The sequence below is a fragment of the Triticum urartu genome, chromosome 1A (genome assembly GCF_056163025.1).
Source record: "Triticum urartu cultivar PI428250 chromosome 1A, HENAU_Tu73, whole genome shotgun sequence".
Lineage (NCBI taxonomy): Eukaryota > Viridiplantae > Streptophyta > Magnoliopsida > Poales > Poaceae > Triticum > Triticum urartu.
The window spans coordinates 577,798,369-577,826,249 of NC_141873.1; the positions used below are offsets into that span (position 1 = coordinate 577,798,369).

Below are 27,881 nucleotides of genomic sequence, written 5' to 3' on the forward strand. Positions count from 1 at the left end.
GTTACCATCCGGCCTAGACGCACAGTTCGGGACCCCTACCCGAGATCCGCCGGTTTTGACACCGACACCTTCCCTCTTTGTTGTTTGGTTTAGTCCATGATATCCCCTGTGAACTGCCTGTGTGGTCTAAGTTGAACTTCTGGTTTTGTTGTTTGTCGTGTGGGTTGTAAAGAATGTTAAGTGAACCTGTATTCTATGTGGGTGGAGGTTTGTAATGCATGGGTTGTGATGTCTATGATGCTGTGGTTTTATCTTTTCTGATGTAGCAGCTGAGATGTGCTTGTGTTTTGAATGTTTGTGCTTGAATGTTGGTCTTAATTGTAACTGTCGTGAATCTATGTGCTTTGAGTGTTGCTGTTAATTGCTATTTTCTTTTTGATGAGCAGATAGCGACCTTGCTGTCGTCCGAAAGAAGGTTGATGACTTTTATTACAGTGTAACTAGGCTTAGGAATGATCGTTCCAAAAGGTGAGTGCAGCTGCTCAATATTTACATCATCCATGTACCCACTGTGAACTGCGTGTGGTTTCTTACCTAAACTTCCCAACTCTATGTACCTGAACTTCTTGTTTTTTACTTCTCTGATGCTGAACTTCTGGCCTCTTTTGTACTGTATTGCCTGTTGTGATATAGCTGAACTTCTGTGCCTGCTCAATATTTACATCATCCATGTACCCACTGTGAACTGCCTGTGGTTTCTTATCTGAACTTCCCAACTCTATGTACCTGAACTTCTTGTTTTTTTACTTCTCTGGTGCTGAACTTCTGGCCTCTTTTGTACTGTACTGCCTGTTGTGATATAGCTGAACTTATGTGCTAACATTTGTTATGAACTTCCTGAGTTCCTGCTGCTGTACTTGTTTTACTTTCTATTTTCTTGTTTTAGATCAATGTTTATGCTCCAAAACAAGGAGTGTGAAGCTTCTGTTGAAGATGTTGCAATATATTTTGGTCCTCGTGGAATGCTTCGATCTAATGTGGCTGAGTGTGCACTCTACTGTCTATGTGTGAAGTACCAGGGATCGGATAAACTCATCCGGCCGTATTGGGTTTGTGTAAGTCAACCATACAATGATTTCTTTTCTTTTTGTTCGTTACCATTTTAGGTAAAACTTGTTTGTCTCATTTTTGTATTTTTTTTCATATGTTGGTGTTGTCTGCATTATTTTAGGACAAGATTTTCAGAGGTAAATTTGATTCCCGTGTGAGGAAGTACTTCATGGCGAGTGGTCCAGATAGCATGGATGCACATGATTTGGTATGCAATATCTTGTTCTTTGCCTCTGTATTAGTTTTGTAGTGTGATCCATTGTGTTAATATTTGTTTTATTTTTCTTTGTACCGTTCTGATATTAATTCTCAGTTTTTAATGATTCGTGTGTTTATGATGCTTCAGGTTGTTTTCCTCACTTTTGACCCGCCTGAAATTCCTGCTCATGGGTGGTGTTGGTCATTGGGTTTCAATATTTCTTGACCTGAAGAATTCAAGGTTCCAGCTTCTCGACTCCTATTATGGACCAGGAGATGAATGTGCGGTACGCCTGTTTCGGCGCATGACTGACAACATCAAGAAGCTTTGGAAGGATGCCAGCAATGACAGGGAGACACCCTTCAGTCCTCTTACCATCGACCATTTCCCTCTGGATTGGATTGATGTCCCCCAGCAGCAAAACAAGTATGAGTTCCACTTTTTCTCCTTATCACATCTGTTTAACTGTAGTTGTACTTAAGCTGCGACGTGTTTAATTCATTGGCTTTTTTTTTTCTGTTCTAACACTATTCTTTTACTTCGTTTGATGGCACTATCGACTGCGGATTCTTCATGCTTACAAATGTTAATTCATATCATGACGGGGTTCTTGCAAATTATTCACATGAGAATATCGGGGATATCAGGAAGACGTGGCTGTACTCGATCGCTTCTTCTAACCTGTTTGAGACAGACTTCCAATCTTTGTTTGGCTACTACACATGTAAGTATTAGGAACTTGGACTGCTTACCTGCACTGCATCTTTTATTCTACCTGAACTTCATATTTTTCTCTGAAACTTGGACTTTTGCTTGAGATCTGGCTGGGCTGCTGGTTTCGGAAGGAGAGGAGCATTTTCTTTATACATGAACTTCATTTCTATCTTTTTAGTTTTGCTTGTGTGTTTTGTTTTAGTAATTTCTGTCCTTCCATTGCTTAAATGGACATGCGCATTTTCTTTTCTAATTGAACTTCAAAGATGATGCCTTTCTATGGTTTTGTTAGCTGTAGTTGAATGATTTCTAGTTCATCGGTTTATCTTGAACCGTGCCTCTGGTTGTGCCTGAACTTCATTTAGTTTTTTACTACAACTATTTTTTTAGGTCAGCTTGAGTAGTAACCATGTCATCTTTATTAGTTGTACTGCACATTGTGATGTTCCTGAACTTGAGTTGTATTTTAATGGTGATGTTTTCTCTTTGTTTTTTCTTTGATAGTGGATCCGTTGGAGTTGACCGATTACCACCACTCATTCCTCGGGTCACAGGAATACCAGCCTAGGGAGGAACCGATGAGTACAGCTCTGATAGAAGATGATAGACCTCGGACCCTCATTCCTTCCAAGTTGGGGAAGCAGGCTGGTGGTATTCCTGGTACTCCAAAAACCCCTTGCTACAGGAAGGCTGATGTAGTCGAAGCAGCCGAAGCAGAAGTGATTTCGTCCGATGATGATTTTGAGAAGATTGCTTACCCGAAGAATGCTAAATGTGCTGCTGGTACTGTTGCTGGTAGAGGTGGGAAGAATGCTATCATCACCAGGAGGAAACCGGCAGTTGAGTCTGGGAACATAACTTCCTCCAAGAGAGCATCAAGATTGCCTTTGAAGTGGCGTTCTCCTGTCGCTCCCGTGAAAAAATACAGTTACCCTCATCTATCCGAGGCCCGAAAGTTGAAACAATATGTGCTAAGTAAAGACGGTCTGGAGAAGTATTCTGAGTAAGTTACCCTCATCTGTCGCTCCCTTGCCTTGGAGTTGTAGTGTCTGAACTTCTGTTGTTGTATTATCTGAACTGCTGTTTTGTAGTATCTGAACTTCTGTTTTATGTCTCCTCTTTGCCTTTTGAGTTATAGTGTCTGAACTTCTGTTTGTTGTTGTATCTGAACTTCTAATATATATTTTTACCATCCTTTTGTATTCTGCAGGACAAGCTACTGCATGTTTACCATCCCTGCGAATGTGATTGACCTCACATGACGTGTCCTTTATACGCTTTTCGGCGAAGGACAGCAGATGGAAGGAGACATAATAGATTATCTCATAAATTTGTGGAAGGATAAGCCGGAGACCTCTGAGATATTCACTAATGCTGACAGGGTTGTACTTAGTCCCTACTTCATACAGGTTTTAGTTCTTTGCACTCCTATCTCCTTTTTTGCCTTAGTTTTGTTGTAGTGGCATCTGGGAGGTGTTTTAATTGTGTTTTGGTGAATGCACAATACTGCCTGGAGTATGATTTCTACGCCGCAATAGTTCCAAAGTTTGATGCAAAAAAATCTGCTGGTCTCCTCCCAATGTTTGTTCGCAAGGAAGAAGACCTTTTTAACACAAAGCTGGTTAGTTTTTCATAACTTTGCTTTTTTTAATTTCATGTGCATCCTTTTGCTGAGTTTGTCAAGAAGTTTTTGTTCATGCCGGTTCTTTAGTACATATGCTTTATAGTTTGTGTTCACCGGTCCTTTCATTCTTGGCAGGTTTTCTTGATTCTATTCAAGCCAATTGGCACAACGGCGCACTACAGTGTGTATGTAGTGAATAGATATCATGGGAGCATTGACATCTTTGATTCACTTTTTTACGATAATATGGAAACGTCGCGATCGAGTTTCCATGGGGACTGCCAAAATATCGTGAGTGTTTCTTAGCCTGAACCTCCTTTCACGTTCTCTTGTTCGACACGAAGTTTATTATGCCTTGTGTTGACAAAATATGTTGCTGTCTCTGTTTTGGTAATACTGCTTGAACTGACTATCATTTAGAAGTTGAACTTCTGCTATTTTGTTTAGGTGGATCTTATGCAAGTGTCGCTTTTTATATGTACCTGAACTTAACTATTTTGGTTAACATGTTTTTGACTTCATCTAATTTTGTTATTTCTGGCAGATGAAGAGATTTGTTGGGTTGCTCGAGGAGGTGTACAGCAAGGTTGCGTATAAGGCGAACAAGCAGCCTAACTGGGTGACTATTGCAAAGAGGCCGACTTTCATCGATGTTCCGAAGCAGAAGAGTAATGATTGTGGTTTCTTTGCCGTGAAGTTCAGCTCTTCGTATGATGGCGATGAGATTGTTGAAGATTTTGGTGATGTGGAAGTATGTTTTGTCTTCATTATTGTCTCATCATCCTTTGATTTTTCTTGTGTGTTTTTGCTGAGACGCTCCTGCTGTGGTTTTAGATATTCATTACTAAACCATCGTTTTCACCTTTCTTTGTTTGTAGGATGCTGCAGATGACTGGAAGGCTGAGTTCATGCACACTCTGATTTTTAGCGAGAACAATGAAGTCATGCGTTTAGAGCTCCCTAAAGATATCCAGTCCTTTGGCCCGTGAAGTCGAAGCATTAGTTTCATTGTAGATTTGATCTTGTTCAGATTTTTAGGTTTGATAATGATTGGAACAATTCCGTAAAGATTTGGTTGTAAGAATGTTTTTAGTGACTTGTGTATCTATAGGTGCCACACTATTACTTATGATATTGTGGACAAATGTATTTGGTGTGAAGAATGATTTGGCTTTGTGAATTTCAATGTACTGCGTCATTTTTCAGTATCCTTGTGTTGTATGTTTTTTGCCCCAACAGATGTACCTGAACTTCTGCCTCGGTTTTGGTTGAACTGCTTGATTTTTTTTGTGTTGTTTATTTTTGGGCCCCCAACATATGATCGTAGACTTGAACTTCTGCTTTGAGATGTGGCTAGGCTGCTGGTTTTAGATGGAGAGGATATTCTGTGTTGTGTAATGTATTGGTAATTTTCAACCCAACCAATATGTATGCTTTTGCGTAGAATCTATATTTTTGTGTGTGTTTTCAAGTGCGAATGTATTTCATATTTAACTTTGTGCAGAAATATTGTTGACGTTTCTTTACCTTTGTCGGCATTGTACATGAACTTCTGCACGTATCCAAGCAGAACTTCACATTTGAACGCATTGTCTTAGGCTTGCTAACCTTAGTTTATGTGGCAAAACTTAATTTTTTAAGCATATTCTTTTCCTACATCGATTTTACATACCAGAACTTCTTCTGTAAGCTGACATGAACTTCAAAACCGTATGATTATTTGCTGGTTGCTATTTTATGGAATACAACACGAGCACCTCCTGCCATAACATACCAGGACTTCTGTAGTAATATTACTTGAACTTCACAATGTATGTTTTTCATGTTTGTTCTTGCTTGCACTTTCATGCAATACAACACCAGCACATCACTTCCTCTCATAACATACCAGGACTTCTACAGTAATATTACTTGAACTTCACAGTGTATGTTTTTCAATTTATTACTGCTTGCACTTTCATGCAATACAACACCAGCACATCACTTCCTCTCATAACGTACCAGGACTTCTGCAGTAATATTACTTGAACTTCACAGTGTATATTACTAGGGGATGACATAATGTTCTGCACATTGACATGACATAAGTTTGCATTGTGTTAGTTGACCTATTCTAACTGTTCATGAGCCTTGCGCTCCTCCTAGGCTTTGGTGGTAGAGGTTTTTACTTGACATGTATCTCTTCCTCCTCATCGTCCTCTTCCTTTTCATCGTTGTCTTCCTCTTCATCGTCACATTCCACTTCCTCTTCCTCTTCGTCTTCATCTTCTTCGACGGTGTCTTCATCTTCGTCTTCCTCTTCATCTTCCACCACTTTCTTGTTGTTGGCTCTAGGTCTTGCTTTCTGTTTCTTCTCTCGCATTTTGCTTGTCTTTTCAGCATCTGCGCGCTTCACACATGTTCTTGCATTATGTGGTTCATACTCCTTGCATATGCTACAAAGTCTGCTGCTTGCTTTCTTTGGGTGTGGTCCCTTCTTTTGTTCCATAACTTTGGGCTGCTATTTTTGAGATTTGGGTTGCTTGACCTCCTCAGCATTGTTTCTTTCCAAGAGTGTTGGACAGGTCAGCTTGTTGTGTCCCGCAACCTGGTTGCACACACTGCATTTCCTGTGTCCAAGTGGCACTCCGTTCTCATCGTGCACGACGACTCTTCCTGCAGGTGGTGCCTTTATTTGAGCTCTCTTGTCACTTTTCTTTGCTGCAGTAATTTTCTTCCTATCCTTTGTTTCAGAATACAACGACAATTTCATCATCTCTTGCTGTCGCTGGTCCATTGATTGGCCATCACCCTGCTTCCATTGGTTGGCTTCAGTGGCGGCGTTGAGCATTTCAGCTGCATAATAATGAAGGTCATCTTCAATTTCAGCGTCCTCTTCAGCCATCCTTTCGTTAGCATCCGCTTGATTTGTTGAATGTATTGCATCAAGCTCTTCCACAAGCCTCTTGAGAACATAGTAGGCTCTGTCATATTGCTGGTTACATCTCATCGCTTTCTTGTTAACCATCAAATTCAGCTGCAGCAAGATGTCTTGCTTCGATAGCCTTGAGCTGCCATCCGATGCGGTTGTGTTGTAGTCCCTTGTATCAAAGGTTGGTTGTGATCTTGCAGTCTTTGTGTACCGTTTGAGGATATACTTGTTTGGAAATTTGCCAGGCTTGAGGTAGTCCAGATGTTCATGATGTGAAGGCAGAACAAGCCTGCATTTTTGTGATGAATGCAGAATACATAGTTTGTGAGCCAGCAATGAGTTTCATAAATTTTGATATGATACTACTAGTCTAGCTATTTAATGAGCTTGTTTTTTCGCTCACCTGTGTGTGTCCAGAACTTGCATTCACACTCGTATATTTCATTCTCTGGGTCAACTACAACCTGGAATTCATGCTTTGACCAGGAAAATCTTTCTTCATCATCATGGCCAGGCTTGTTGTGGTAGTACACAAGGTACTTAGTGGGCTCTGCTGTACGCTTTGCACGAAATAGCGTGGCCTTTCTCATCCTATTCCTCATCTCGGTGTACACGGCTCTTGTGTACTTGATAGACATGTCTTCCTCGTAGCCGTAAGTTGTTTTTGTCACAGGATTGGTCTGCACATGTCAAAAAGTGAGATATTAGTCGAAGCAGAGTCATGGGTTTCATTTTTTAAAAATTCAAAGTGCACATGTTGAAGGTAAAACAGAACATGATGGGGGTGTTTTGAACTTGTCATCATACCATGCTGGTCATTGTTTGCTCGTTCTCCTTCTGCATCCGAGTTTGTATGCAAGCATTAACCCGCCTAGCAAACTTGTGTAGGTTCTGGGTCCCCTTGACAAACCCTTTCTTTAGCACATGGTTCATGCTCTCACTTCGTTGTGTGGAAGTCATTCTAGCACAGAAAATGTTCTTGTAATATGCCTAAATCCACATCTTCCTATCACTCCAGAGCTGCATCATCATCTGGTCGTTCTCCAGGTTGTAGTTGTGCACGAGTTTAGCCTAGGCATCTTCAAACTCCGTTGGCATCAGCGGCCAGTTTAATATAGCTGTGAACTCCTCTTTGAATGTTTTATACTTCTTGTACAGCAACGCGAGATTCCCTGTACTTCTTCATGATGTGCCAACGACATAGCTTGTGGACGGTGTTTGGAAATGATTGTGGTATAGCTTTCGCCATCGATGGGCATTGGTCTGCATGAATTAAAAAAATGAAACTTGATTCTTTTTTTGTACTGATGGTGAACTTATGTTGTACAAGTACTTGAACTACACATCTTGGCAGTATGGTATCTAAGAATGTCACATGTATTTTTTCTTTACAGTAGTGTTTGCTGAACTTCCGTGGTATCAGTGCTTGAACTTCACAGTCAGTAGTAGAACAAACTAGTAGTGTCGCAATCAAAATTTTTCTTAAAGCATTATTGTCGAACTTCTGTGGTGGCAGTGCTTGAACTTCACGTAAATAACTATATTTTTCTGAACATGCTACATATTTTTATCTTACAGATTTGTCCTTGAACTTCTATGATTCATGTATTTGAACTTCACATTCATATCTAATTTTTTTCTAAACATGTGACAAATAATTTTGCTTTCTTGTACTGCTAGTTGGACTTCTGTGCTAACAGTGGTTGAACTGCATTCTTTACATTATTTTCAGACAAAACCAATGTACCCAACCAACCAACACAGACCCATAGACTGAAAAGATGATGAAATTTGAGGAGTTTTTTTTGAACTCACCTGTTAGAATGCAAGTTGGGTGCTTGTTGTTCATGCACCATAGAAATGTACCGAACAGCCACTTGAATGACTTTGCATCTTCGTCTCTTATTAGGGCAACAACAAATATCGTTGACTGCTAGTGATGGTTTGTTCCAACAAACACTCCCAGGGGCATATGAAATCTGTTGGTCTTGTAAGTCGTGTCGAATGTTACACAATCATCGAAGTCTTGATAGGCTCCTCGGCAGCTTGCATTGGACCAGAAAATGTTTTTAATTGACTTGTCCTTGTCCACTTGGATGTCATAGAAAAACTCATCATTTATTGCCTTCATGTCTTTGAAGAATGAAACAAGTTTCAATACATCATCCAAATCATCTTTCCTTGCATTCATGGCTTTCCTGCAAATCACATGCAAACATGCATTTGTTTATTTTTTGCTAGCAAAGGGTTGTGAGCTAGGATGCTATTTTACATTGCAGTATGTGGGTGTTTGAATACTTACTGGTTTAGCAAGTCTCGTCCGGTCATGCTTAGGAAGTAGCTTCCATCTTCATTTTCAGATAGCATGGACATGATTGTTGTGTGCTTGACATCATGGTACTGCAGGAGCTTTACGTACTCCAAAATAGTGGGGTCATAATTCTTGTGTGAGTGCAAAAATACCAGCATGTCATCACTTTGCATGAGTTCGTGATTATGATTGTACTCAATGTCCACTGCCACACATGTGTCATCCTCCCGCACCTTCACCCTCATTCTTGCATTGCAGTCCGTCCTCTGCGATGTTTTGTTTCGCTTCCTGTTGGCCTCTGAAACAGAAGATGTGTTTATCCCTTGGAAGGCGCAAACAAAATACTTGTGGTTGTCATTTCCTCCCGTCTTCCCGATTCCAAAACCAGCGTGTCTGGCGTATCTGTTATAAAATTCCCTTGCTTTCTCTACATCTTTGAATCACATCTTTAGTCTTGGTATTAGATAGTCCGGTAGATCCGGCTTCTGTAGAAAAAGAAAAAAATAATCCAAAACAGCACGTTAAAATGCAGTTTATGAACTTGTTATCCTGGAGGGAGCAGAAATTTTGCAGATAATACAAGATGCGTATATAAATATTTTTTGTTGCACTTACGTGCGTGTCCGGTGTCGGCTGCTGTCCCTCTGGGATGGGGCATGGCAGAGTAATCATAGCAGGATGGAATAGTGGATCACGAGGAGGAAGGAGGGCTGAAGATGGCCTCTCTCTTGGTTGCGTCCTTTTTGCTTGAGGTGGTTGTGGAGGTATTGTGATCCTGGTCTTGGTTTGCTCTTTTGTTTTGTGAAGCAATCCATCTACCTTATGCCCCGTACAATTCTGACTTGTAGCAGCAGCAGGATCCAACGGTGGTAGTGTGCAGAGCACTCTCCTCCGTGTGCGTGTTGCTGTTGGATTTGTCTTGGGATCCGGTTTAGTTGCTTCGCTTTGGCATTGATGAGGCACACCAGGATAACCTCCAGAGTTACACGCAGGACTTGAGCTAACCCCCTCCTCCATCGGCGTTCTTGCGAGTCTGCTGGTGGATACAAAGAATCCGCGGGGGATTTCCGGTGTCACCCAATTAGGTGGAGACGCAAACTTGTGCGGATAGGGCTGTGACCCAGCATCTTGGAAGTATCCGTGTGTTTCGGGTGTCATCCATTTTTGGTTTGGAGCAGGTTGGTAATGCTGTTGGTGCGCTTGAGGTGTGACCCATTGAGGGGGTGGTGCAACGCGTACAGGCTTTGGATTGTGTACTTGCTGCTGGGAACTTCTAAGCTTCTTCATGTGTCTCTCGTCTTGCTGACATAAAAGAAAAAAATGTCTATTAGCACAAAGTTATATCTGCATAAGGACCTTTGTAACTGAACTTAGCATTATTCACAGCCTGAACTTCTCATATAAAAGTGGTGAGAGCCATCACACTATGCACTGAGCTGAGCATCTGCCAATGCCTTTGTACCTGAACTGAGCACCCTTCACAGAATGAACTTCACATCCTGTTTTTTAATTCTACAATATTTGATTACTTATATGTACCTGAACTGAGCACTCTCCACAACCTGAACTTCTTGTTTTGCAAAGGGGAAATACTGTCTACAGTTAAAAAACCTGAACCTTCATGAGTTTTTGAAGGGTTGGACTGCTGGTGCATACCAACCCGACCTTCATGTCATATTACATGCATGTTCTATTTTCCTTTTAGTTTTTTTGCACAGAACCAGACACATACCAACCTGAACTCTAGCACACTTACTAGTTGAACTTCACATGGCTTTTGCACATGTGAATGTGAATGCAGGCAGATTTTATAGTGTTTGTAGCCTGGACTGAGGCTCACATACTACCTGAACTTCACATGCCTGCAAGCAGGCAGGTAGATTTTACAATGCTGTTTTGTAGCCTGGACTAAGGCTCATACACTACCAGAACTTCACATGGTTGTAAGCAGGCAGGCAGATTTTAAAAAAGCTTTTGTAGCCTGGACTGATGCTCACACACCACCTGAACTTCACATAGCTATAAGCAAATAACAAACCGAAGGAAGGAAGAAGTTCAACCATGCCCTGGCTAGAAGGTCGGCCAACCTTTTTCCAGCAGCTGATAGGCCACCTTGAGAACAATTCGTCGTGGAGGTATGAGAGGAATTTGATGGAAATCCTTGTCTTGCAGAGGGTGCGAAGTTCATCTACACGAAGCAACAAGGTCACAGAAGGCAAGATTGAAGAAGAAGGCAAAATTGGGAGGAAGTTCATGTACTATTGCCGCTGAATTTGAGGTCGCAGCAGATGCCGCCTCCGTGGAGGAGTTTCTCCGTTGGTTGCGCCGCTCGCCGTAGCTTGCGTCGGGCCGATCATCTGGTCTGGCAAGGCTTCGGGCGGTGGCGATGGGACGAGGATGTGGCTTCCTGAAATCCATGGCGGCTTCGCCGCGTCCAGGCGATGTGGGCTCCCTCGCGCCGGCGTCCACCGTCGCTCGCTTGCCCGCGCCGGTGGCCGGCCAGGAGCTGGAGACGGAGGGGAAGCGGCGAACCCGGCCGGCCAGGAGCTGGGGAAGGGGGGCTGCGGCGGCTCGGGATCGAGGGGATCAGGTGGATCCTGTCGAGGCGTCTCGGATCGGGTGGGATCCTGTCGGGGCGACTCGGGTCGGGTCGGGCAGTTCAGGGAAGTTCAGGAGGGCCCTGTCGGGCCCTATATAGGGGCTGTTGTGATCCAAATAACTATTCTAATCCTGGGATTAGAATAGTGCTGTCCTATATATATATATAGGTCTATTCTAATAACACCCTGAAGAGTCTTATTCTGCTAACACTAATTCTTATTATGCTAAGACCCTAACACACACGACCCGACGCGAAATAAAAGAAAGCATGTCAACCCCACCACCCCCACACCTCCCACATCTGCCTCATACCCACCCACCAATAATGCTAGACCTACATACGTCTACGAACAATTTTATGTAAACTACCTAACTAAACCCTCCCCCCTGATTTTCAGGGGTGTGGGCCCCAGCCTCCCCCAATCTCCAATCAAAACTCCCCAAGTTGATGATTACGTTAGTCACGTAATAGTCATTACGTAGATGTAGCATTACTCCCCACCCACCGTCTCCATCCTCCTCCACCACCGCACCACCACCACCTTCCCCGCCGCCACAGCCACGCACATCCCGTCCACCTTCCTCTTCCTCCCCCGCCAACCACCGCATGCTCATCCCCAACACCCACGGTCGACCCCCAATCCCCATGATCTTCTTCGTCTCCGGCGAGACCTCCACCACCGGATCCAGCCGCGCTTCTTTGTCCTCGATGCCGAGGAGCCACAGTAGAGAAACCATGGCCGCAGTAGGGACGGGTCGCCGGGTCTTCCACCCCATCTTCATCTTCAAGGCCGGCTCGAGGTGCTGGCCACCACCGCCTGTGCTTGGATCCTGTCGGGCATGGTGGCGACGGCTGCCAGATCCGTTGGCGTGTTGGAATCTGCTGCATGGTCGTGCAGTCCGTGGTATGGCGCATCGCTGTCCGTTGGCATGGGCATGCAGTGCATCGCGTGCAGTGCGACGCGGGCGTGTGTGCAGTCGGCGGGTGTGTGTGTGCAATCTATGGGTGCTGACGTGCAGTGCGGTTTGTCTTTCTTGGTTACTACTTCTCCCCACCCTCCCTTTCTAGAGCTGCAGCTCGCCTGCGTGTATGTTTGCAGCTCGCTTGCATGTGTCACGGTGCGTAGGTACGGGAGCAGAGCAACTGATGCTGGTGCGGCAAGGAGGGTTGTTGACGCCATCACTGGTGGCCTCCGCTGGCTCTGTATCATTGCCTGCCATGACCAAGTGTTGTCCCCCCCGGTAGTTTTGTTTTTTGCTTTTGAAGAGTATCGTTGCAATTAACTTTGTGCTCGGTGTAATTCGCATGTGAGTCCATGGGCTATAGAGCCTTTATGTTTTAATATTGTTTGTAATTCTCTAGACGTGTGTTGCAGTGCACTGTATAAAGGTTTTGCATAAACATCTTTGAAGTTCGCTAAGGTCTGTCACTCCGGCAGTGAGCACTCTTGCAGTACACTCTACGATGTTGGGATTGCATCCTGGATTTGCACAAAAAACGTGGTTTGCCACTAATGGCTCACTATCTTTTTTTCATAGGATGGAGTTCACTGTGTATAGCTTTGCTGGTCACTATGTGTGAAAAAAAGGATTAAAGATGTGAGTGTGGCTGTGTCAAAATAATGCATGGATATGTATGTTTTGAAGCTCACTTTGTTCTCTCACGAAGTTTGCCATAAAATTCCTTCGTGGTTCACTTGGTGATCCGAAACGAAAACACCTCGGAAGAAGCTCACTTCTCATTACATGTAGTTCACCCGCTCAGTCATTGTGGTCCATTCGTCAGGGCTACACACATAAAAAATAATATTAAAATTTAAAAAACCTCACACGGTTCACTTTCGGTAGTGTCGTGGTCCGTTTACGATAGTCTCGAGAGTCAGTTTTTGTAGTATTGTGGTTGACCAATGCTCGACATGAAGTGCACTCCATCTCGTTTTGGATACATCCCACAAAAAAGAAATCATGCAGTGCACTACTCCGTCTGACGCAGTGCGGTTTTCAGTCTAAAAGTAGTGCAATTTTCTTCCTCGTCTTACAAAAGTTATGTCCCACAAAAAAGAAATCATCCAGTCCTCTAGCCCGTATGATGCAGTGCGGTTTTCTTCCTAGTCTTAAAAAAATTATGTCCCACAAAAAAGAAATCATGCAGTCCGCTAGCCCGTCTGATGCAGTGCGATTTTCAGTCTAAAAGCAGTGCAGTTTTCTTCCTCGTCTTACAAAATTTATGTCCCATAAAAAAGAAATCATGCAGTCCGCTAGCCCGTATGGTGCAGTGCGGTTTTCTTCCTAGTCTTCAAAAATTTACGTCCCACAAAAAAGAAATCATGCAGTCCGCTAGCCCGTCTGATGCAGTGCGGTTTTCAGTCTAAAAGAAGTGCAATTTTATTTCTCGTCTTCAAAAATTTACGTCCCACAAAAAGAATTATGCAGTCCGCTAGCCCGTTTGATGCAGTTCGGTTTTTAGTCTAAGAGCACTGCGGTTTTCTGTGTGATGCAGTATACACGGCGATTTGGGTGTCGTGAAAAACAATGTCCGCGTTTCGGTAAATTCAAAATTTCTCTTAAACCATAAGAAATTAAAGAGCGTGTTTTACATAAAAAAGTTGCGCCTCGTCGATATCTTTCCAACGGTGTATGATTTGAATCATTCTGATCAGCTCTTTGTAAAAATTTCACGAAAAACGGCCGCTGCCTCTCACCGTCAGACGCATGATTTTCAAAATTAACTAAAAACCGTAAGGAATCTAAAAAAATTCAACATATGAAAGTTGCGCCTCGTCCATAGCTTTTCAACGGTATATTACACGCCTCTTTTCGACAAACGGTTAAAAAACTGGAGCGAAAACAGTAACAAAAATTTATAAAAATTTAAAAAACAGAATTCCGCTATTTAGTAAATTTGAAACTGCTCTTAAATCGTAACAAATTAAAGAAAATAATAGATATAAAAAAGATGCGCCTCAATGATATCTTTCCAACAGTGTATCATTTGCTTCATTCCGACAAACGATTTAGAAAAAAACATGAAAAAACGCTTGCTGTCACTCGTCATATGCCGCACCTTTTTCAAAACTGCTTTTTAAACCGTGAGGAAACTCGAAAAGTGTTCAACATGAGGAAGTTATGCCTTATCCATAGCTTCTCATCGGTATATTACATGCATTGTTCCGACAAACGGTTAAAAAACTTGAGCAAAAAAGGTATTGAAAGAACATAGCGTGTAGTTTTTTTACGATAGGAAGTTCACTCGCCTGAGTACTACAGCACACTTGGTTGAAACAATGACGTGCACTTGAGTTGAGCGTGCAGTGCGAAAGTGTTATTACAATAGTTATTCTGCTAATATTAACAGAATAGACCGACTGCGTATATATAAGACTCCTCTTTTATACTCCCAGAAGTATGTACTCCCACCCCTCACCCCTAGTGGATAAGGTTGGATGAGCTAATTACACCAGTGGTGTCTCAACTTGCCACCAATGTTCACTTTGGTGCATAAACTTGAAAAATACGCCGAACTGGTGCTACAACTTGGCTCTTTGGTTCAAATACGGTTCAATTCACGTTTTCCTACATCCACGCTGCTGACTAGGATGCCAGCGTGCCTGCGGGGCCCATTGTCAGCGAGTGCGAGCGTGCACAAAGGTGTGTGGCTGGAATGTTTCAAAAAGAACCCTTCAGGTTTTTATTTTTCACACAGAAGCCCCTGAGCCGGTGGGCCACAACAGTCTAGAAAATTTTGCGTGTAAGCCCGCCCGTATCCTAACATCTCGCGGAATAAGTTGATCGTGCATGTTTCTTCTGCCTTGAACTGTTCTCCTCGTATCGATCGTTTGGAGCCGCCGCCTGGGTGGATCGCCAAGACGCCATCGATAGTCGCGGGCGTGGATGGCGGAGCCGTCGGCGAGGTCCCGGTGATGCAGGCCCTCTATACGGTGAGAATTGCCTCGTCTCCTCTGCCCCTCTGTCCCCTGTTTTCGTCAGGGTTTTATATATGAATTTGTGGTGCGACAGATCATGGGCTGATGTGATGATTCGTAGTTGTGTTTACGTTATTCCCTTGATGCGCATTGACATATAGGAGGTGTTTGGTTCGGACTTTTTTAGCTGTAAACCGATTATACCAGTGGGACTTGATAACGTTCTTGTGTTTGGATCAGACTGGCCATAAACAAATACCATTACTTGTGTTTGGATCAGGCTGGCCGTAAACAAATACTGTATAATCAGATATGTTGGTAGTGCAAACCTGATTTTGCTGGCTGGTGAGTGTAATCGGAAGACGATACCGCTCCTTCTCAGATTCTCCTCTCACTCGAGATCGAATCCATGGCCACCCTAATTGATAACTGAATCTGCTCCTCCACTCATACTGTACCTTTGAATTTTGGACACGGAATGTTGAACACTTGCTTAACTGAATATGACAGTTTCTTAACTGAATTTTGGCTAGTTGTGGCTCAGCTAATTGTCGGACACCTATTCCACTTTGATGGCATTTTAGAGTTCCCATTGTCCTCCACTCATACTCTACCTCTGTAGCTCGCAATATGCACTTTGCACTAATTTACAAAGTAAGTAATAGTGCTAACTAAATTTTGCACCAATGTAAAAATTCATGTATGCAATACTGTACAAAGTAACTGATAGTGCTAACTGCACTTTGCACCACTCTACCTCTGTAGCTTGCAATATGCACTTTGCACTACTATACAAATTCATGTATGCATATATCTTGACATCAGAGCTCATTGCTGCACTACTTAGTACCAACTGAATTTTTATTCTTCTTCTAATAAAGTTAAGAGCATTGAGAGTTAACTGAATTTCGTTTTGTTTACTAAATTGTGTGTTGTAATTTGAAGCGAAGTGAACTAAGTACTTCTTATTTGCATTGCAGGTGCTTTTGATGGTCTTTTCTCAGTTGAGATTCACCAGAAAGGCTTCTTTTGTGGAACTGACAGCAAGAGCACATACATGGATTATGAAGTTGCTTGGTTTGACAACTGTGATAGCGATACTTGGTCCATATTATGGATTAATGATTTTCTACAATAGCTAGGGTATGACAGAGAGAGTGTAAAGCTTGATGTGTTTTGGTGTCAACCTGGAAAGACATTGGTTGATGGACTGAGAGAGATAAAGTATGATGCAGACATCCTTGCAATGATAGCAGCAACTACAGAGCACAAGAATTTGTTGCTCATTGTAGACCACGGAGAGAAACAGGACGGTGTTTTGAGAGATGACACTATGGTTGATGAACTGCCAAAGGTGATCAGTCCAGGAAAAGAAAGCAAGGGAAAAGAGCAAAATATTCAGGATGAGGAAAGAAGTGTGCCAAATAAGAGGGTAAGGAGGTTATTTGGGGAGGGATCATCCTCGGGTTTTGGTGATAAAGAAATGGAGGAAGAAGGTGGAGTAGATGCAGCAGCAGAAGATTTAGACACTGATGAGGATTTCTATGGCAGTGACTTTGATGTAGAGGATGGGGACGATGATTTGTTTGAGATAAATATAGATAAAGAAGTGGATGATCACAAAGAGAAGGATACATCATGTGACTATGAAGCAGAACTAGCAGAGGATGCTCTAGATGATTCCCACCTAGACTTGTCCAAAGAACAGAGGGACAAGTTGAACTATCACTTCAAGGAATTTAATGCAGAAACAGATTTGAATGCCCCTATGTTTAGACTTGGCATGGTGTTTGGTAACGTGCAGGAGCTGAGACATGCTATAACATCATATAGCATCAGGAACAGGGTTCAAGTGAAGAAGACAAGGAACACTTCTACTAGAGTTGTAGCTCAATGCTCTGGTGATTGCCCGTGGTATCTTTAGGCAAGCAAGGACAACAGAACTGCTAGTTTTGTCATAAAAATACTTTGATGAGCACACTTGCAGTAAGCCATGGAAACTTAAAGGGTTGACAGCTCCTTTTCTAACCAGAAAATTCAAGAATGAGTTAAGAGACAATGATAAGATGCACTTAAAGAAATATGCAGAGCAGGTTCAAACAGAGTTCAACCTCATACCAACCAGGAGCAAACTTGGAAGATCCAGAAGAGCATCGGTGAAGGAGATAAGGGGGGATGATGATGGTCAATACAAGCAATTATGGGATTATGGAGAGGAATTAAGACAAAGCAATCCTGGTAGCAAATTTTTCCTATGCACAAAGGAGATAGAAGATGAGCAGACAAAAGAGATACATGAGCACTTCTCGACATTGTACTGGTCTTTGGATGCATGCAAGAGAGGTTGGCTTCTGGGGTGCAGGCCAATAATTTTTATTGATGGATGTCACATAAAGACCAGATATAAAGGAAATTTACTGACAGCCGTTGGTATTGACCCAAATGACTGTATCTACCCTATAGCATTTGGCATTGTGGAAGTGGAGTCAACTAGCAGCTGGGAGTGGTTTCTGGCAAGCCTAAAGGATGACCTCAACATATGCAACACATCTCCATACACAATCATGAGTGACAAGCAAAAGGTATGAGCTAAATAAATTACTTTGTGCTCCCTTCATGACTTGTTGTACTGAAATTTACTTGATTTTGTTAAATCTATATGTGTCATTATGTTGCCTAATGTGTTATGTTAAATTGCAGGGTCTGATAAAAGCAGTGGCAAAGATATGGCCTGTTGCTGAACATAGGTTTTGTGTGCGGAATATGTACCGGAATTTCCACAAGATCCACAAAGGTGAACAGTTGAAGAACAACTTGTGGGCAATTGCTAGGGCCACAAATATTCCTGCATATACTGGAGCAATGGAAAAGATGAAACAAGACAACTTTGGTGCATACAAATGGGCTGAGAAATGGCCTCCAAGAACCTGGATTAAAGCATTTTTCAACCCGTTTCCAAAGTGTGACATTCTACTCAATAACATGTCTGAAGTTTTCAATAGGTACGCATACGTCGTACTTGAGTTATAGCATGTACAACTTAGTTAATTCTCATGTGTGTAGTAACATGTTTGTTTTTAATCAATTGGTAGTTGGATCTTGGAATCAACAGAACTACCCATCAAGTCAATGTTGGACAACATGAATGACAAGATCACAACCAGGATGTACAACAAGAAGAAGGAGGTGTCCACTAATAGAAAATGGACAAGAAGATTGTGCCCAAAAATTCAAAAGAAACTTGACAAGTTTACTGAATGGGCTGCTCACTGCATGGTTCAAGGGGCAGGTCAAAAGGTTTTCAAGGTGCTATCAATGAACCATTCGTATATAGTTGATTTGAACAATGAGAGTTGTAATTGCAAAAGATGGGAGTTGTCAGGAATTCCATGTCATCATGCTATAGCTTGTGCTCGAGAGGAGAGGATAGATCCTGAAAGCCTGGTGCATGAATGCTATTCAGTAGCAACTTACAAAAAAGCCTATGGTTTCAACATCAAACCCATGAGAGACCAGGAGCATTGGACAAATATGGATGGAGTTGAGGTGACCCACCTGTGTACACAAAGGTCATGGGCAGACCAAGGAGAAACAGAAAGAAAGATTGAGAAGAGAAGCAAGACAAGGAAGGATGGAAGAAACTGAGTAAACATGGTGTGACCATGCACTTTCTCTGTGTGGAGGTGCGAATCACAATAAGAAAGGCCACAATAAATGGAAAGAAATTAACAGAGAGGCACCTGAAGCTACAGAAGATGATTCAGAAGAAGAGTTTGATGATCCGTCCATAATTTCTGTAAGTTACAGTGTGCACCAAGTTTCTCATTTCTGTTATTACTTTCAGTCATATGTTCAACTAAAGTATTGTAAATTCAGAACATAATGCCACACATAGTACATCCAATGATGGATCCAACTCAAACCCCAGGATCAATGGTTTATCTCATGCAACAAATGGCAATGTTCTTAATCTTCTATGTTTCTTTGTTTGAATCTTGTTCGTTATCACTTCGGCTGAATATTGTTCTGAAACACTGTTTACATTTTCCTTTGCTTAATTAGGAGAGGATGTCATATCAACCAGTCATGGATCATGTCGCTCTTCTTGAGTCTACATTTGTTGCACAAGCCAGAGCTACCATGCCTCCACCTAGAGTGACAACAGCTATGTCAAGTGGCAGGGTCAGAAGGAGGGGTGTTACTGAAGATATTCCTGAAGATGTTCCTCAACCAAGCCACCAAGTAAATCCAAATGCAAGAGTCAGCAAGAGGAAAGTTACAGGAAGAGGTGGAACAGGAAATGGGAGAGGAAATGGTACATGAGGTAGAAGGGGGGGGTGGAAGAGGAGCTGGGAGAGGCAATGCTACTGGAGGTGCAAGAGGTGCTGGAAGAGTAGATGGCAATGGAGGAAGGACAGAACCAGGGGCTGGACTATGGAACTTGATGCTTGGAGCAAATGCAGATAACTCACATGTGGGAGCACAGGAGGAGCCAATCACACAAAATGCACCACAGGGGGATGAGTGGCCCGATGACTTCCTCTCCATGTAGATGGGGAACGTGATACACAAGTTCATGTCTGAACTTGATTAAAATGCAACAATGAACTTGATCTTTTGCTTAGAGGCCTATTTTGATTACAAGACCTATTCTTATTTTCTTATTAGTGTATGAACATTTGTAATGTGATGTTACGTACCTTGAATTTTAAGTATTTGGTTGTAATGTTATTTACCACACTTGTTCATAGTGTTGCTTGGTGCTGTCAAAAATTTGGTACCGGATATCACTTTGGTGCTGTCAACATTTAGCTCAGATGTTCACACAATTGCTGTCAAAATTTGTATCTCTTGACAATGTGCATGCCAAGATTTGGCAGTAATATTCGGTGCTGCTTTGATATTAATTATCATGTACTACGGTCAAAATTACAGTTAATTGTCATATTTATTTGAATGCACATGAATTATTTGATTCAAATCATGTTTTACAGTCATGTCAAAATGAAACCTATAAATCTCAAAACATCTCAGTTTGTGATATTTCATTGCTACAGGAAACAAAACATCTCAAATTGCCATTTCCATTCAGTACACAGACCAAGCAATTCAGTACATCTCATTGAGTTTAGTCTCAACTAAACCAAAATGCATTTATACAAAATACATCAGGACCAGCTAGCCATTGCAAACATTACTGCAACTATATCAAAATACAATACAACAAACATTCTCATCCTATATCTCTATATAGCAACTGATCTCTTCTCCATTCTCTGCTTCTCCTTCAGAGATTCTATCTCACCATCTTTGTCCGTCAGCTTCTTCTCATCCCGTTAATCAATAATTCAGACAGTAATAAGAGGCTCCAAATTAATTGATGTGATCTACTCACATTATGTACAAATCACAGAATTAAGATGACCTCCAGAATTAACACTCGCTAATACATCATACTGCCACACCAAAAATCGTCCAGCAGCCGCATTGTTGTGCCCACACAAATCATCGAGCAGCCGCATTAAGAGGAAAAACTTCAGGCAGTTCATGATATATCAGGAACTAAATTCTTGTTTTAGAATATACCTCCGATAGGCATTCCAGCACTTGAAGGGAGAGATCCTTCAGCTCTTCTGTAAGTTCAGAATTTCTCCTCCTGAGAATGAAATAACAAAATCCACAATACTGCAGATACAGAGTACTAGAGAGGGGATATGGATTGAATACCTGATTTTTGCCCCAATATAGACAGAACAATCTTGGCCCATTTCTCCTCGTCTTTCTCTATCTTCACCCTAATGTCGACCATTCGCGACACGCCGGTGCTGTACATGGACAACAGGGGTGAGAGAGGGAGTCAAATATGGGTGACACAAGGGATGAGAGAGGTGGCCGATGTCGCTAACCTCAGCTCTAGGGGCTCGCCGCCGCCGACCAGCTCCAGCGCTCACCGCCGCCGACTAGCTCGAAGGCTCGCCGCCATAGACCAGCTCCAGGGCTCTCCGCCACCGTCCATCTCTAGGAAATCACCGCCGCCGACCAGCTCCAGCCCTCGCTGCCGCCGACCAGCTCCAGGGCTTCCCGCCGCCGTCCAGCTCTAGGGATCGCCGCCGCTGTGCTACTTGTGCCGCTAAGGCCGAAAGGGGAACGAGGTTAGGGATTCGGGTCCTACAGGGGGTGGGTCGAAGCGCTGGTGTTGTGTCCCACCGGCTCAGGGGCTTCTGTGCGAAAAATAAAAACCTGAAGGGTTCTTTTCGAAACATTCCAGCCACACGCCTCTGTGAGCGCTTGCACTCGCTGACAATGGGCCCCGCAGGCACGGTGGCATCCTAGTCAGCAGCGTGGATGTAGGCAAATGTGAATTGAACCGTATTTGAACCAAAGAGCCAAGTTGTAGCACCAGTTCAGCGTATTTTTCAAGTTTGTGCACCAAAGTGAACATTGGTGGCAAGTTGAGGCACCACTGGTGTAATTAGCTCTTTTCAAATATAGGTGCATCTTGCAATGAGATATAGCGAGTCACACGAATCCCTATTCTTACGGACATGCTAACAAAATCATGAACGGGAGTTTGCATGAGATATTATCCAGTTGGTTTTCCTAATTAAAAGTAAATGAATTTAAATGATATGATGGGGCATTGAAGCAACGAACGACTCGAGGCATAGGAGTACATATTCCTAGGAGTACCAACCCATTTTCCTATATATATTCTAGCCGTGTGCGGCGCCCCTCTCCACAGTTTTGTCTCTCGCTCATATTTTTATAGTGCTTAGACGAAGCCCTGAGGAGATAGCTTCACCATCACTGTCACTATGCCGTCGTGCTACCGGAACTCATCTATTACTTCGCCCGTCTTGCTGGTTCAAGAAGGCCAGGATGTTACCGAGCTGAGCGTGTGCTGAACGCGGAGGTGCCATACATTCGGTACTTGATCGGTTGGATCGCGAAGAACTTTGACTATATCGACCGCGTTAATAAACACTTCCGCTTATGGTCTACGAGGGTACGTAGACAAACTCTCCCCTCTCGTTGCTATGCATCTCCTTGGATAGATCTTGCGTGTGCGTAGTTTTTTGTTTGTTTTCCATGCAACTTTCCTCAATAGTGGCATCATGAGCCAGGTCTATGCATAGATAATGTGCACGAGTAGAACACAAAGAGTTGTGGGTGGTGATAGTCATACTACTTACCACCAACGTCTTATGTTGATTCGGTGGTATTGTAAGATGAAGCGGCCCGGACCAACCTTACATGTCCTCGTACATGAGACCTGTTCCACCGACAGACATGCAACTTGTTTTGCATAAAGGTGACTAGCGGGTGTCTATTTCTCCTACTTTAGTTGAATCAAATACGACTACGGACGGTCCTTGATGAAGGTTAGAACAACAAACTTGATAAATCACCGTTGTGGTTTTTACCGTAGGTAAGAACGGTTCTTTCTAGAAGCCCGTAGGAGCCACATAAAACTTGCAACAACAAAGTAGAGGACGTCTAACTTGTTTTCATAGGGCATGCTGTGATGTGATATGGTCAAGACGTGATGAGTTATACGTTATTGTGTGAGATGATCATATTTTGTAATATCGACAACTGGCAGAGGCCTTATGGTTGTCTCTTAAATTATTGTATGAAATGCAAGCGCCATGTAATTGCTTTACTTTATCACTATAAGTTAGCAATAGTCGTAGAAGCAATAGTTGGCGAGACGACCACGACGCAACGATGGAGATCAAGGTCTCGAGCCGATGATGATGGAGATCATGATGATGCTTTGGAGATATAGATCAAAAGCACAAGATGATGATTGCCATATCATGTCACATATTTTGATTGCATGTGATGTTTATCCTTTATGCATCTTATTCTGTTTAGAACGACGATAGCATTCTAAGATGATCCATTCTCTTAATTTCAAGATAAAAGTGTTCTTCCTGAGTATGCACCGTTGCTACAGTTCGCCGTTTCGAGACACCATGTGATGGTCGGGTGTGATAGACTCTACGTTCACATACAACGGGTGTAAGCCAAATTTACACACACGGAATACTTGGGTTAAACTTGACGAGCCTAACATGTATAGACATGGCCTCGGGACACTGGAGACCGAAAGATCGGACATGAGTCATATAGTAGATATGATGAACATGTAGATGTTCACCATTGAAGACTACTCCATTTTACGTGATGATCGGACATGGTTTAGTTGATTTGGATCATGTGTCACTTAGACAACTTGAGGGGTGTTGATTTAAGTGAGAGTTCATTAGTAATTTGATTAATTGAACTTAAATTTATCATGAACTTAGTCAAAATGTCTTTGTATATTATGTTGTAGATCAATAGATCGAGATGTAGCTCCCCTGTTTTTGATACGGTCCTAGAGAAAACAAAGTTGAAAGATGATGGTAGCAATAATACAGACTGAGTTTGTGATTTGAGGATTATCCTCATTGCTGCACAAAATATTATGTCCTTGATGCACCGCCAGGTGACTGCTACTTCTTGAGCTTGCATTGGTTTTTTCCCTTGAAGAGGAAAGGGTGATGCAGCACAGTAGAGATAAGTATTTCCCTTAGTTAAGAACCAAGGTATCAATCCAGTACGAGAAACACGCAAGTCCCCAATAGATTGAAGGAAATATGCCCTAGAGACAATAATGAAATTGTTATTTATATTTCCTTATATCATGATAAATGTTTATTATTCATGCTAGAATTGAATTAATCGGAAACTCAGTACATGTGTGGATACATAGACAAACCGAGTGTCACTAGTATGCCTCTACTTGACTAGCTCATTGAATCCATGATGATTATGTTTCCTAACCATAGACATGAGTTGTCATTTGATTAACGGGATCACATCATTGGAGAATGATGTGATTGACTTGACCCATCCGTTAGCTTAGCATGATGATCGTTTAGTTTGTTGCTATTGCTTTCTCCATAACTTATACATGTTCCTATGACTATGAGATTATGCAACTCCCGAATATCGGAGGAACACTTAGTGTGCTATCAAACGTCACAACATAACTGGGTGACTGTAAAGATGCTCTACAGGTGTCTCCGATGGTGTTTGTTGAGTTGGCTAGATCAATATTAGGATTTGTCACTCCGATTGTCGGAGAGGTATCTCTGGGCCCTCTCGGTAATGCACATCACTATAAGCCTTGCAAGCAATGTGACTACTGAGTTAGTTGCGGGATGATGCATTATGGAATGAGTAAAGAGACTTGCCGGTAACGAGATTGAACTAGGTCTTGAGATACCAACGATCGAATCTCGGGCAAGTAACATACCGATGACAAAGGGAACAACATATATTTTTATGCGGTTTGACCGATAAAGATCTTCGTAGAATATGTGGGAACCAATATGAGCATCCAGGTTCTGCTATTGGTTATTGACCAGAGACATGACTCCGTCATGTCTACATAGTTCTCGAACCCGTAGGGTCTGCACGCTTAACGTTCGGTGACGATCGGTATTATGAGTTTATGTGTTTTGATGTACCGAAGATAGTTTAGAGTCCCAGATATGATCATGGACTCGACGAGGAGTCTCGAAATGGTCGAGACATAAAGATCGATATATTGGACGACTATATTTGGACATCGGAATGGTTCCGGGTGAGATCGGGCATATACCAGAGTACCGGGAGGTTACCGGAACCCCCCGGGAGGTATATGGGCCTTATTGGGCCATCGTGGGAGAGAGGAGAAGGGATCAAAGGAGGGGGCGCGCCCCCCAATCCCCTTTCCTTCCTCCTTCCTCCCCTTCCTTCCTCTCCTAATCCAACTAGGGAAGGGGGGGATCCTACTCCCGGTGGGAGTAGGACTCCCCTTGGGGCGCGCCCAGGAGGCCGGCCCTCTCCCCCTCCTCCACTCTTTCATATACGGGGGAGGGGGGCACCCCATAAACACACAAGTTGATCATTGATCTCTTAGCCATGTGCGGTGCCCCCTCCACCATAATCCACCTCGAACATATCGTCGTAGTGCTTAGGCGAAGCCCTGGGCTGGTAGCTTCATCATCACCGTCATCACGTCGTCATCATGCCGTCATGCTGACGAAGCTCTCCCTCGAAACTCTGCTGGATCGTGAGTTAGTGGGACGTCACCGAGCCAAACATGTGTAGATCGTGGAGGTGCCATACTTTTGGTACTAGGATGGTCGATCATGAAGACATACGACTACATCAACCGCGTTGTCATAACGCTTCCGCTTACGGTCTACGAGGGTACGTGGACAACACTCTTCCCTCTCGTTGCTGTGCATCACCATGATCTTGCATGTGCGTAGGATTTTTTTTGAAATTACTGCGTTCCCCAACAGTGGCATCCGAGCCAGGTTTATGCGTAGATGTTATTTGCACGAGTAGAACACAAAGGAGTTGTGGGCGTGGGTATATACATATTGCTTGCCGTCACTAGTTGATTTTTGATTCAGCGTTATTGTTGGATGAAGCGGCTCAGACCGACATTATGCGTACGCTTACGCGAGACTGGTTCTACCGACGTGCTTCACACACAGGTGGCTGGTGGGTGTTAGTTTCTACAACTTTAGTTGAATCGGATTCAATGAACAAGGTTCTTTCTGAAGATCAAAAAGAAATCACTATACAGCGTTGTGGTTTTTGATGCGTAGGTAAGAATGATTCTTACTCAGCCCGTAGCAGCCACATAAAACTTGCAAAAACAAAGTAGAGGACGTCTAACTTGTTTTTGCAGGGCATGTTGTGAAGTGATATGGTCAAGACATGATGCTAAATTTTATTGTATGAGATGATCATGTTTTGTAACACACTTATCGGCAACTGGCATGAGCCATATGGTTGTCGCTTTATTGTATGAAATGCAATCGCCATGTAATTGCTTTACTTTATCACTAAGCGGTAGCGATAGTCGTGCAGGCAATAGTTGGCGTGACGACAACGATGCTTCGATGGAGATCAAGGTGTCAAGCCGGTGACGATGGTGATCATGACAGTGCTTTGGAGATGGAGATCAAAGGCACAAGATGATGATGGCCATATCATATCACTTATATTGATTGCATGTGATGTTTATCCTTTATGCATCTTATTTTGCTTAGTTCGGCGGTAGCATTATAAGATGATCTCTCACTAAATTTCAAGGTATAAGTGTTCTCCCTGAGTATGCACCGTTGCTACAGCTCGTCGTGCCGAGACACCACGTGATGATCGGGTGTGATAATCTCTACTTTCACATACAACAGTTGCAAGCCCGTTTTGCATATGCACAATACTCGGGTTAAACTTGACGAGCCTAGCATATGCAGATATGGCCTCGGAACACTGAGACCGGAAGGTCGAGCGTGAATCATATAGTAGATATGATCAACATAGTGATAATCACCATTGGAAACTACTCCATCTCACGTGATGATCAGACATGGTTTAGTTGATATGGATCACGTGATCACTTAGATGATTAGAGGGATGTCTATATAAGTGGGAGTTCTTAAGTAAGTTGATTAATTGATCTTTAATTTATCATGAACTTAGTACCTGATAGTACTTTGCATGTCTATGTTGTTTTAGATAGATGGCCCGTGTTGTTATTCCGTTGAATTTTAATGCGTTCCTAGATAAAGCTAAGTTGAAAGATGATGGTAGCAACTACACAGACTGGGTCCGTAACTTGAGGATTATCCTCATTGCTGCACAGAAGAATTACGTCGTGGAAGCACCACTGGGTGCCAAACCCGCTGCAGGAGCAACCCTAGATGTTGTGAACACCTGGCAGAGCAAAGCTGATGACTACTTGAGGGAGTCCTGGATTAGGGGGTCTCCGGACAGCCAGACTATAACCATTGGCCAGACTGTTAGACTATGAAGATACAAGATTGAAGACTTCGTATCGTGTCCGAATGGGACTCTACTTGGCGTGGAAGGCAAGCAAGGCAATACAGATATGGATATCTCCTCCTTTGTAACCGACCTTGTGTAACCCTAGCCCTCTCTGGTGTCTATATAAACCGGAGGGTTTTAGTCCGTAGGACACAACAACTACAACATACAATCATACCATAGGCTAGCTTCTAGGGTTTAGCCTCTCTGATCTCGTGGTAGATCTACTCTTGTACTACCCATATCATCAATATTAATCAAGCAGGAAGTAGGGTTTTACCTCCATCAAGAGGGCCCGAACCTGGGTAAAACATCGTGTCCCCTGCCTCCTATTACCATCCGGCCTAGACGCACAGTTCGTGACCCCCTACCCGAGATCCGCCAGTTTTGACACCGACATTGGTGCTTTCATTGAGAGTTCCTCTGTGTCGTCACTTTTAGGCCCGATGGCTCCTCCGATCATCAACAACGATGTGGTCCAGGGTGAGACCTTTCTCCCCGGACAGATCTTCGTGTTCGGCGTCTTTGCACTGCGGGCTAATTCGCTTGGCCATCTGGAGCAGATTGAAAGCTACGCCCCTGGCCATCAGGTCAGATTTGGAAGTTTGAACTACACGGCTGACATCCTCGGAGACTTGATCTTCGACGGATTCGAGCCACAGCCGAGC

The 27,881-nt window shown here is 43.0% G+C and overlaps 1 protein-coding gene across 1 annotated transcript; it reads left to right on the plus strand.

Annotated features, from left to right (window-relative positions):
* Positions 1–1,384: 1,384 nt before the first annotated feature.
* On the plus strand, positions 1,385–4,576 carry LOC147992973 (uncharacterized). Its single transcript, XM_087542038.1, has 4 exons — positions 1,385–1,396; positions 3,723–3,878; positions 4,132–4,338; positions 4,466–4,576. The coding sequence occupies exons 1-4, from the start codon at positions 1,385–1,387 to the stop codon at positions 4,574–4,576; spliced, it is 486 nt and encodes a 161-aa protein (XP_087398164.1).
* Positions 4,577–27,881: the final 23,305 nt, after the last annotated feature.

Coding starts and splice junctions, on each gene's coding strand:
- LOC147992973 (XM_087542038.1), top strand. Junction 3,879..4,131: donor ATGGGGACTGCCAAAATATC/GTGAGTGTTTCT, acceptor TATTTCTGGCAG/ATGAAGAGATTTGTTGGGTT. Junction 4,339..4,465: donor AAGATTTTGGTGATGTGGAA/GTATGTTTTGTC, acceptor CTTTGTTTGTAG/GATGCTGCAGATGACTGGAA.